The sequence below is a fragment of the Hyposmocoma kahamanoa genome, unplaced genomic scaffold (assembly GCF_003589595.1).
Source record: "Hyposmocoma kahamanoa isolate Upper Pololo Valley unplaced genomic scaffold, ASM358959v1 99879, whole genome shotgun sequence".
Lineage (NCBI taxonomy): Eukaryota > Metazoa > Arthropoda > Insecta > Lepidoptera > Cosmopterigidae > Hyposmocoma > Hyposmocoma kahamanoa.
Window position 1 is genome coordinate 5,775,853 of NW_020656077.1, and position 12,242 is coordinate 5,788,094.

The 12,242-nt window shown below is 39.2% G+C and overlaps 1 protein-coding gene across 10 annotated transcripts in view; it reads left to right on the top strand.

Moving 5' to 3' along the window:
- Positions 1-12,242, top strand: part of LOC113239525 (trithorax group protein osa) — a 95,726-nt gene that overhangs the window by 72,031 nt on the left and 11,453 nt on the right. For 7 of the 10 annotated variants that reach the window (XM_026476565.1, XM_026476574.1, XM_026476572.1 and 4 more), the window contains exons 6-9: positions 10,826-11,121; positions 11,199-11,388; positions 11,463-11,620; positions 12,039-12,080. In XM_026476565.1, the coding sequence (XP_026332350.1) occupies positions 10,826-11,121; positions 11,199-11,388; positions 11,463-11,620; positions 12,039-12,080 (686 nt within the window). The remainder of the gene's footprint in view (positions 1-10,825; positions 11,122-11,198; positions 11,389-11,462; positions 11,621-12,038; positions 12,081-12,242) is intronic. The other 3 variants (XM_026476568.1, XM_026476569.1, XM_026476566.1) reach the window with 2 other exon arrangements.

A 12,242-nucleotide genomic window follows, 5' to 3' on the forward strand; every position in this document is an offset into this window, starting at 1 on the left:
CTCAACAACACCCTCTGATTTCCCACGTAGTGTCCTTGACGGGTTCACCCGCCGGGGTCGTCTCATCTTATGTACTCACCCACTGTCACGAATTGTTTGATATACATGAATACGTATACTTTTGCCTACTTATCTGATTTTAGACTTTTACTACAAGTTCATTCATAAGACGGGATCTTCCTCATCGTGAAAACTCCTTTCATTGTAAGCGTAGATATGCTAATTTGTAGAAAGAGGTGAACATTTTTCGTCAACTATTACTAAACTCGCTTATCGTACGTCGTTCACGCAGAATATGCGGGGCTCCCCATATATTTTTTGCGTTCAACAAAACTATTATTCGTCCTAACAAATAACTCGAAATTTTTAAATTTGTACGTACAGTGTATTGTAAGGACATTGTTGTATATAATTAATTGAATGTTCTCTATTTTATAGACAAGGGGGGTTAAGCAACAATTTATATTTAACTAATAACATCGAATGGTAACCGCAAACGCTGTCTATTTCGTTAACGTCAGCGATTGCCGATCGTGGCTTTCACAAAACTACGAGCTATGGACCGGGCCAGCGGCGACTGCCGTCGCACTCCGGGTCTCGAATACCGGTTATATGACCGCAATACGCCTTTACCGAGTTTCGTGGATGCCTTCTCTACTCCGCGTTGGATCTTGTCCAATGCTGCTTGAACTTTGGAAGCCACGATCACATGAATATAAGAGCAGCATTGTATTCAGGGAACGAACTACCGAGCTGATAGCGCAGTGTAGGTTTAACATGAGTGTATGACGTCAACTGTTCGGCTCGTCGACAGGCTTCTCGACTCTGGACAAACACCAGGCAGGCAAGAATGTGGGCTTGCTAATAGAAAACTTTACTCGCGCATGAAGACAAAACTGAGTTTACTGAGTAGACTACAAGTATAAAAACTTTGTATACTTTGTGAAATATACGCTAATAATACGGACACATAATTCATTTACATTTTTATCATTATTATTTATTTTTGAAGATCTGTAAGGTATAAGTACGTATTTATTCGGTGAATGTATTTCTACTTTATTAGTAACGTTATTTTTTCTTATCAAACCGTAAATACAGTCCTGTTTATCGAACGCATTGTGCTGCTGTTTTCCAATCGAAGTTCCATCGTTATTTTAACACAATGAAGCTGCTATACCGCAACTCGACGCGCTCGAAGGTGAATTGCGTATTGTTTGGCGCCCATCTACGACGGGACTTTCAGAAATCGACTATATCGTCCATGCAATAAGGTTTAATTTACACGTAGAGGTGTTTCTGCACGTATCCGTAGAATTCTCGACTTTGTATCGACCGTATTTAGGTGATGTTTAGTTGTATGCACGTTGTGGTGTGTAATGCAGAGGACGGGCGCTAAAAGCGTTTCGCAGTCGTCTGTCGTGCGTATCGACGGGCGAGCAGAGGAATGCCATCTGCAAAGATAAGGCTGGCAAAGAGAAGCCAACTTTAATACCAGCAGTCGTACTTTTAAAGTACTTTACTTGTACTTTGAATTTGCCAACCCTTATTTAGAGTTTGGCCATTGCCAAAGTTGTAGGGCACTCAAAATCTAAAGTCTAAATATAAATCGATCAGTTTATAGAAGTCCTTAAAAAAGGCCAGTTAACAGTACCAAAAATATAATAAGGAATAGATATGTAACGAGACTGATGAGTGGAAAAGGCGAAAGAGGTTAGTCAACCTAACCCAATGGGAGACAGGCGTGATGTGTATGTTAATATAATTCGTGCACTCCAATAATATAATCTCAGTACAGAGTACCAATAAAACCGACCTCAAAAGTAATTCATCTCCTGGTTTGCCACCCTTAGAGGTCGAATATTTTCTTCAAATTTGAATGGGACCACAAGAAGAATCATCCATATCGGTTCATAAATGCCAGAGTTATAGCGTAACATACATACAAAAAAACATACAGACTAATTGAGAACCGCCTCCTTTTCTTGAAGTCGGTTAAAAAAAAATACAATTCGTGCCTACATTACGTATAAGAAGTGGGTAACAGTCTTGTACGATTTTGTATCTATTTATCGATTCTCATAAGGACAATGCTACAACGAGGGTGAGATTTAACATTGTATATGAGGCAGGTGTGTGTTTGTCGTCACACATTATGCCCCTATGTGCAGCCACGTGGCTGAGTGTCCTTGGCAAGGCCATCGACCTTTTGTTTTTAATAAGAAAAAAGAAGAGACGCTTTTTGCCCCGAACCCGCAGTAATGTTTGTTTTGATCGTTTTCACGTATACCTGTACGTATCGATAGATATAAGATTGTAAAAACTGACGAATGCCTTTTGAACTCCGTTTAATGTTTATAACGTATCATAATTTACTTATTTTACTTATTTCACTATTGCTCCTCGAGTACAGTAGGAAGAAGAATGATTTTTCAAAATACCAACTTTACAGAACAAACAGCAATGTTAGTCTATAAAAATACTGTTCATAAACATTTGTTGATGTAATTTATTTATTCATTACTTTTATTCATTATTTATCTACTGAGAATATGTTTTAATGAATTTTAAACAGTATACGATTCCACATGTAATTAAATTGCTAAACCATATTTTATGGTCTGGATCATGTTGTTGAAATATGCAAATTTCTCCAAAAAAGTAACACAATAAATTTTCACTCACGCAAAGGACGCCTACACCCAACCGTAGAGACTCAGACATAAAAATAGACTCGTACTGCCTAGCTCAAAATTACAAATGTGCAATTTAAGACCTTTTGTAATGGCTATTAAAGTTATAACCGAACCCGAAGAATATTTCATCCCAGCAGTATAATCCATTCATAAAAACAAAGATAATTTGATTAAAAAAATGTAATAATATAGTGTGAAGGAATATTATGATATTCTTCATAATTCAAACCTTATGTATGAATATTTTTATTTACTACAAAATTCTGTTATAATCATGTTTTTTTTCATATCACTTTATAGTTTTTTGTACATTGTATTTTTAATTGCGGCACTTGAGGGCAGTAAATAAATTTAACTTTGTTATCGAAACTGAATAACATATTGTAACACTGCTATGTGATTGCACTAGCTATGCTATTTCGACTTAGCACACCCATAATACACAAAATACATATCACTCGTGTTTATATGACAGTTGACTGCTTGACATAAAATTAAGTAAGAAATTAGTAATTAAAAATTTCGCAAAATAACCGGGGTCATAAATCCATTTTTCTTAGCCTATAAGTGTTACTATTTATGACTCGCATATTTGCGAATGACAGTTTGTAATTACGCAACTTTTCATCATTCAGAGTTAATCGTAATTGGTGGTTAGGAGGGAGGAGTATACATAAAAATATAAAACATAATTTTGTTTATTTGCCCCGCAGTGTTCTAGGTAAGTTTGAAGAGGCGAAAGCGACGACCTGTTGCGAGTTCTGGTCCTGGCCGCTGCCCATCGTCTAATTGTATTCAGATTACGCCGGAAAAGTGATAAATCTTGTCGAGTCAAGGTCAACGGAGGGTTCGACAGCCCATTCACCCCGTTCCCGTCTGCCCCCTCGCCTAATGGTGCGGACATTCTTTCCCCGACCTCGCAGACTTGCCCGCTTCAAGTAATACACATTCACCGGCACCTACCACCCTTAACTATACCTAACGTACACTTGCACAGATACGGACACAACCGTAAAGTTATTCCGAGCGTCAAGTCCTTTGTGAGAGGAAAATGGCATCCATAGATCCCTTGATTTGTTCACGCAACGTAATCCTTTCCAACAGAAATACTGTCTGTGGATGTTATATTAGTTTGATTTTGAACTCGACAATTGTACAAAAACTACCTTTGTAAAATAAGTGTATTTTATTTGTTTAGTATTTTTAATTTAAGTAACGAAGAGCACTGGATGTAATAAATATTCGTTTCAGTGTTTTGCTGTGGATTTTAATGAAAGTCGTGATATTTTCCAAATATAAAATGTTACACGATCTCTGAGCCAGGGCAAATACAGTTACGTAGTACATCATGTATACGTCTAGTAGTAAATGGAATTCAATGTAGAATTACTTTTTTGTAGGAATTATTAAACATATTTTTGTAACAGTGCGCGGTTTATCGAGGAATATGTGGAAGTACGAGCAGAAGATGAACAGATAGGACAGTTCTCAAAATGTTTAATGAAACTATGCAATGTAAAATAAATACAATAATCTTCCACTTCCTTTTATCAACACTTTGACACATCTGTTATTTTAGTAGTCCATACCAACCACACTCTTCTGTCAATTTGTATCATGAAGTCTTTACTATGACTAGTACAAAAAAGTCAATATTGGTGAATTATTACGTTAATTATAATAAAAAGAATATGTAACGATTCCAAAGCTTTGTAATACATATTGATGCACGTGACTGTACTAGCTAGGTTCAACTTCAACTCTTACTAATGAGCATATATTTATTATGATCACAAGCTAGTGTATATAGCTTGAATGAGTGACAAAAGCTTCGTGCTCTGGTAAATGCTTCCAGGTGATGACGACAGTGTGCCAGAATTAGTTAACACTCACTGGGACCACTCTCGTCTGAGTAAAATGATATGATTAAAGTACCGACTGAGGTGAAAACTACACCACGTGTTACTATAATCATCACAATGGAAACAAAAACGATCTTAGATTGACCAGGAAGGATGATAGGACTAGATCGTATGACGTAGGAAGAGCGTTTAACAAAGCAAAAATGCTACGGTATCGACACCAGCGAGCTCTGCTACATTAGATTCATAACAAGCCTGTATCACAATCTTTGTTGAATTTATCACGTGTGTACGGACTCTAGAAATGTTAAACGATTATCCCTGGGTAGGGAGTCACCACTGTTATCGACTCAAAATCGCATTCGGGCAGATAAAGCATTATCATGGAATAAGAACGAAAAAGACGCGCGATAAGTACAAGGTCTTTTTCTCTCTTACACGTTTCTTACCATGGTAAGACTTATTCTTCTCCCGATATAAAAATGCAAATATGTTTCGACTTCAGATTCACGAGTCGATATTTTTTGGTGTGTTCGTAAAAAGTGAGTCACACTAGTAACGTCGCAAGAAGTTGAGATGAGGGTGGTAATCGACAACGACACAGGGTAGAGAGATATGTCTGTCCTTAAAACTGTCATCTGCCGCTTACCAGTCAACCCATGAACATGGAGCGAGTAACCGCTTTGAAATAACGGGAGAAAAATAAAAAGTCATTCTATGGTAAGGAACCTATAATCTGTGATAATATTTTAGTGAATGACCACGCAAATTTTAACAATTATAGTTTATTAATTAATTGCTGACAACAGACTTATTGCATACGTAGTGGTATAAATCTGATGAGAAAAATATGAAATATAATATTGATGTTATTTTTTGTCTAAATTAGAGTACAATCCTGTTATAAAGGACTTAATATCACAGAAAAAAATGTCGTGGTGGAAACATGGTATAAGTTAAGACGAATCCTGTAAAATAGTCTATTTTATGCAACGTTGATCTTTGACAGTTCATATTCTAGGAATATTAACATAAGTAAATAACATATTAACTGCTAAACTAGTTAAATAACATATTAACATAATCTCTACCTTTTTCGGACTAATAAGAGTAAAGTATTTTCTGCCCAGTTAGGAGAATGCTTGCGACGCTAGCACCACTAAGTTTATTCAAATTATCATGATGAAATTTAACATCATGCCGGAAATGGTTCTGAAAAGATTTTCCGAAGATTTAGTCCCGACACCGCATAGGGTCATCAGTTGTGGAAAATTAAAAATCAACCATACCATCTCTATAGATGCGACCTATGTTTCAAAGTAGAACGTCATGACTTGATGATAATAACGAATAAATACAAAAGGGAAAATAACAGACAAGAATCACAAATTACACGTTCAAATGAACTTGTTAGTTTACAGGTATAATCTCGGAATAGAAAATGGCACATTATATTTCCTGTCATTTGCGAGTTATGAGTTAACGATATGAGCTATTGCAACGTTTGGATGACAAGCACGGTACAATGCAAAGGAGGAATTTAAGTGCTATTTTCTAATGCAAAACACCATACAGTAACGAATATTATTCAACAAGGCATATCGTTTATTATTATGTCTCGACATAATGGCAGGCCCGGATTTCTCAGTTACAATACTCAGATTGTATAAGAGACAATCGGCTCTCTTTTGCGCGGCTGGGTTCATTCTCGTTGATGAGCTGAAGTGGGTACTGTCCTTATAACATCATTGTTCATGTCTGCGCAATTTGTGCCTCCGCACACACTAATACTTTAGTGTCAGTTATTTAGCTATTGCATCGAAACTGCACTACATTCGCATTAGCGATCACTGCAGAATTGATAATGTAGGACTCCGTAGCGTTCGTGTTAGTGAGGAGTAGATTATTTGTACCTTGAGTTACCACACATCGTCAAAATCGCCGATCGTCGATGCTAAATGTGTCGTGTGTGCGGTGAACGATAGTGGCACAAGTATTATCGGCATTGGCAACGCTAAACGGGTCGACAAACAAGGCGTCGTGTTGTCGCCGCGGCGCAACTAGGCCGCCTTGTTAACGCTATTGTCTATGCCCTGTTTATGTTTCACACACGTACTGGCAAACATGACTGCTCGCCAAATACTCTGCTGATCTATCAACTCTATTTAAAAATTAAAATAAACGTCAAATTAATGATTAGAAATGAAATTTTCGTTCTGTAAGTATCATACTATTTGTAAGAAACATGTAGTATTCTATTTTTTCCCAATTAAACAGTAATTTATGTTTTCGAAACAGGCAAAACAAATTGCTAAAGCATTCTACTACAAATGATAATTTCGAAGATTAGGAACGCTTTGGTATACCGATGGTATCTATTGGCCGTGTGTAGTTTAAGTGCAATCTAAAAGTCATGGCGACTCGTCGCTAATAGCTGGCGGCGTAGTCGTCGGAACGCCGACGTGACTGCGAGGAAGGTTTGCCTTTCAAATATATACAATGTGGTAAATTTGTAACGCGGTACTATCCGTAACAGTTCACTGCAAATTGTTTGCAATATGCTTAATTTCTTTTATTAACATGGAATCAATAATTAATGATGACATTTAAAAACGAAAAATGATTCCATCACCGGTAATTGCTTATTCGGCCAAACAATTGAATTCAGCAAATTACATTTAATTTTTGTTGGTCTATCGAACGAGAAACATTAACCGTGATTTCGAAATGTATTGTTATTTAAAAACAATTTTTGTTTGTCGTTAAATGTATTCAGGGAAGAACAAGTAAGTGTTTCCGATTATGTAATAGTTGCAATTTATTATAAAAACACTACTGCATTGTATGTACAATACACACATGTATATACAATGTACAGATGTCTATTTCAGGGCAAGTGATAGTCTATAATGACAAAATTTTTGCCGACTATTTATTGCAGTATTTTCTGAGTGATGTATATAAACATTGTGTTGGACCACAATGATTATATGAAATCATAGTAATGTAACTGAATAATTGGGTACGAGCACGGGCCTATCTCATAAAGGGACTCTTTGAGCTAGCCTTTGAAAACTTTTAGCTTTAAATATCTCTATGAATTTCGAATGGTATATTTTTAAAGGACCTTATTAGTTGTTTAAGAAAAAACTTAGCGGGAAATAATTAGTTAATATTTTTTTATTAGTCAACCGTGACCATGGGACCTGTAAAGGGCCCGAAACGGTTTGTTTGAAAAAACAAATATGCGAGATTGAAATCCGGAAGAATAGTTTCATTTCCTATAATATTTTTTATCAGACATTTATGTGTGTCGGGCGTAATAGCGAAAAGATCTTAGAGCAATGATTTTCTATTTTTAAGCGTCTCCTCGAGATTGTGCCGCTCGACTTCAAAATGGTTTTGGGAGGGAAGCGCTTCATTTATGTACTGTGAGGCGATGGTATGCGGAATTTGAATGTGGAGGTGCTTCTTTGAATGATGTGGTTCGTGAAGGTCGTCCTTTAACAGCGACCAACGGAGAAAACGTGGCCACTGTGAAACGACTTATTGAAGAAAACCGACGTATCACTTATGAAACGCTTCAAGGACATCTGGTGATCGGTATGAGTCAGATTCAAAAAAAATTGTTGTCGCTGGAACCCCCATGACGTCAGAACAAAATCGGACTAGTGTTGATTGGTGCTCAAAAATGTTGCTTAACGTACTATCAGTTTATTCGAATGCTGTTTATGAAATCGTCACCGGAGACGTGGATTTATTGTATAGAAACAAGAAAAGACAGCGTTCTTGTGAATAGATGTTAGAAGGCGAACAAGGACCGACAAAATTGAAGCAGGCGTGGAATGTGGATAAAAAATTATTGCGTTTTTTTCCCTCACACGGGTCCCGTTTGGACAATACCACACTTGAGGATCAAGGGTGTGTCAGTGCTGAGTGGTACACCCCCATTTGTTTACCCCCTGTCCTAGAAGAAGTCCGAGAGATACGACCGAGAAGCCGCATTCTCTTGCACCATGTCAACGGTTCATCGCACACAGCCAACAAAACAAAATAATTTTTTAGGCTCCGAAAAAAAAAAGACTCCGAAGAAAAACTGCATCCTGCACATAGTCCGGACATTACACTCTTGTGATTTTTTATTTTTTCTAAAATCAAGGAATTGATGAGAGGTTTAATTTTTACAAACTCAGATGGAATAGTTATGATTTTCGATGAGCACGCGTAAAACACGACTCAGATCTGTTGCTCTTATGTTTTGAAAAATAGTTTGACCCAATGAAATAAACTTTTAAATTGTTGAAAAATAAAAAAAATATTTTGATTACAAATTGTTTTATTCGTAAGTTACACAAAACTTTCAGTGCGCCCTACGTGTAATGTATATACACAAATTCAAAATACGTAAGAAAAAATGTATAAGCTCTATCTCAACGTCAGGAGTTTCGAACAAAACAAGGACACTCGTGAAGGTCCGATCCGAAAGAATTCGTCCGGTACGCTGGAAAGTTCCACATACGAGTTTGTGCTCGGTGAACGAAATATTTACAGTAGTTGAAAGTCTCTCCTAAAAGCAAAATGGTTATGGCAGTTGATTGTGGCACCAGTAATGTGTTTGTATATAATATTGTGTTGAGGTAGCGTACGTGGGCGTTTACACGCTCGGAATGTGCCACCGCCGCACCGCCACCTTCGGCGCCGCCGAGCGCTACGTGTCACCCTGTGCATTGATTTCGAAGCGGCTTGGGTGCATTCCCAAAACGTGATGCTGCCTGAAACTGTTAATTCTGTAAATATCTGTCGAGATGTCTTCTATATAACATCCATAGTGACTGATTTAGAAGAATCACCTACACACTTGATATGGTATGAACTTGATATGATCAGTAAAATAAAGGAAAATTGTAAAAAAGGTACAAAGTTCTTGTATATTGGAAATTAAGTCAACTTATGTGCGTGTTCAGTTGATGAGAAAGTAAAGACCTCGGTTGGTACGCGGTGTACTCGGAGGTGACTGGTGCTGCCCTTGACAGAGCGGGTTTGCAGAGAGGCTGTGTCACTTATAACTGGTAAATACGAAACATTCTGATCTGTGGTTTCATACTATTTAGCCAGATCGCTCTTTTCTGTCAATAAATAACTATCATAGTGGTTGTGCTCGGCGCTGGCTTACCTATACAACTTTGATCTCGTTAGTTATTTTTGCATTATTCATTACCATCACTGATAATGATTTTAAACTTCACGAATTGTGATTTACATGGGCAGGCAGTTTTAATTAATTACTTATCGATACAATTGCAACATAAAGAAGATAGTTAAGCGACAGTTTGTCACTAGATGCCAATGTCAAGTGCGTGTTTATCGCCTACGTATTAGCGCCGTGGTGCGCTATTTTTACGAGTCAGACAGATGTGGGCCGGCCGGGGCGACCCCATTACCGTGGCTGCAGTCATTAAAGGTCGCCGTAAACAAATATATGTATAGGTGGGCGCGTATGGCGCGCTGTTATCTATGATTCACCGGCGCCCCGCCGTCTGCCGACCGTCTGATCGCACCAGCATAATATAATGGCCCGATAATAGCGCGCTTATGAGACTAAAATAACGACCCTTCATCGTGTCTCCATTGATCCCTTTGTTGCACTGAAACTGATTGTAAAGGCGTGCTCGCAACGGATGCATACGCGTGTGACGTTCAATTAGACACTTGACACGTAACACCGACATAATCGTGTAACTCCGAATTGACCTATATAGGAGCCTGCAATACCACTTTCGACATCGCAAATCATTGCCGCTCGTATCTCGGCCTCGGTCAATGCATTGCGTGTATGTCGTATGCACATATACGGATGCAATAAAGTACATCGAGAATTCGCAAGCTAGCGGTGTATGCTACCCACGTGCCGACGGAAATCGAAAGTGATCCGGGCATCTCTCCGCCCCCGATTGATGCGCTTGTGGCTTAGGCGAGTTACTCGTGTTATTCAAATCGATGACACGCCGTACGACGCCGCCGTCGATACACGCAAATGTTTGCATCTGCTCACTCTCGGTTTAATGAAGTTTACTATTACTACTTCACCCCCTAAACAAGGTTACTACGGTTTATACTGAAACGGGATCTAAATAAGCGTATAACACATGCTTACCGTGTTTATGAGATTTTACTTTTTCTTTGTTTTGCCTCAGAGTTATAATCGTTTGTAAAGTTTAATCTGGCCCGTATGTACTCTATTCTTAACGTGATGTTGTGTTGTTGCAGGCACTCAGAACGTACCGATGCCACCGCGAACGTCGTCGTCGCTGCCGGATGGCAGCGGTGGTGCGCCGCGGGGCGGCGCGGGCGGTGGGCCTCCGGGACCTGCACCAAGTCCGGTGCCTCCACCCGGATCTATGGTCGCTCAACCCTACGGCCATCATCCCGCATACAAGCAACAGCACTACCCGCCGCCGCAGTCCTATGCCTACCCGCCACGAAATCCTCACCCGTACCATCCTTCTTACGGATCGTACCGCCCGCCACCACCACATCCTCCGCAACACTATCCACCGCTCAAGGTGAGTCCTTTAATTACAAGTCAAAACTACATTAGAAGTCTGGAACGAATGTTTGAAGATTTTATGCGTGTTTACAGCAGCAAGGCCGACACATGGGTCCACCTGGACAAGGAGTGCAAGATGGTGCGATGCCGCCGCCGACGGCGCCCGGCGAATCGCACGACAACGGGCCCGCGGCACCCGCCACTGCGCTTGTCACCACCGGTCCTGACGGTGCGCCGCTCGACGAGGGCAGCCAACAAAGTACCCTTAGCAACGCATCCGCAGGTACTATCATCACACGTTACATGAATAATAGTCTGCTGTTAACCGATGTCGCGCTACATGTGTTTTAATTACAGCGTCAGGAGAAGAGCCGTGCGGCACACCGAAAGGCCGCAAAGACTATGGCCCTGGCAGTGCTGCACCGTCGCCCTCACCAGGTGGAGGGTCGCACTCTTCGGTACCAGACGATTACGACGCGTCGCCGTCCTCATGGCCCCGTCCGCCCTCTAGTCCCGTGAGTCATTACTATTATTCGATCACATCATTCGCAATTTTTAAATTCTGATAACGCTATACCCACTTTTTGAGTTACATTAGAACAACATTCTTAGACTTAAGTTTTTTGTCATGATAATTGACAGTGCTTCCGACAAATACCCTAAAATTGGTAAAGTAATAATGCACTCACAGGCAAACCACTACATTGTTTAAAACGCTTTTACAAAACTACGTACAACACTAAACATTTTGTCGATTGTTTCAAACCACTCTTGATGTACTTTTTGCAAAAGACATTTTAACTTAATTAACCGTGTGAGTTACGAAGCTTAAATCGCGAATACTCGTCTAGATTAAGCAATTCTTACAAGTTTCTTATTAACGTTTACGAGAGTCAAACAGAAGTACTGCATTTTATGTATCATATATTTCAGGTATTTAACAGTCACATGCCACCGGAGTCCTACAGATCAAAGGTTTATATCAATGATCATTAGCATGTGTAGTGCTCGGTTCAATGAACAAATTTTACTATATTTAACCCGCGTTAAAATGCATGGTAGACTCATATTATCTTCTTTCTGCATATTCGACATGCATTATGTTACTGCAACTACTAAAATAAACAAAATAAGCAT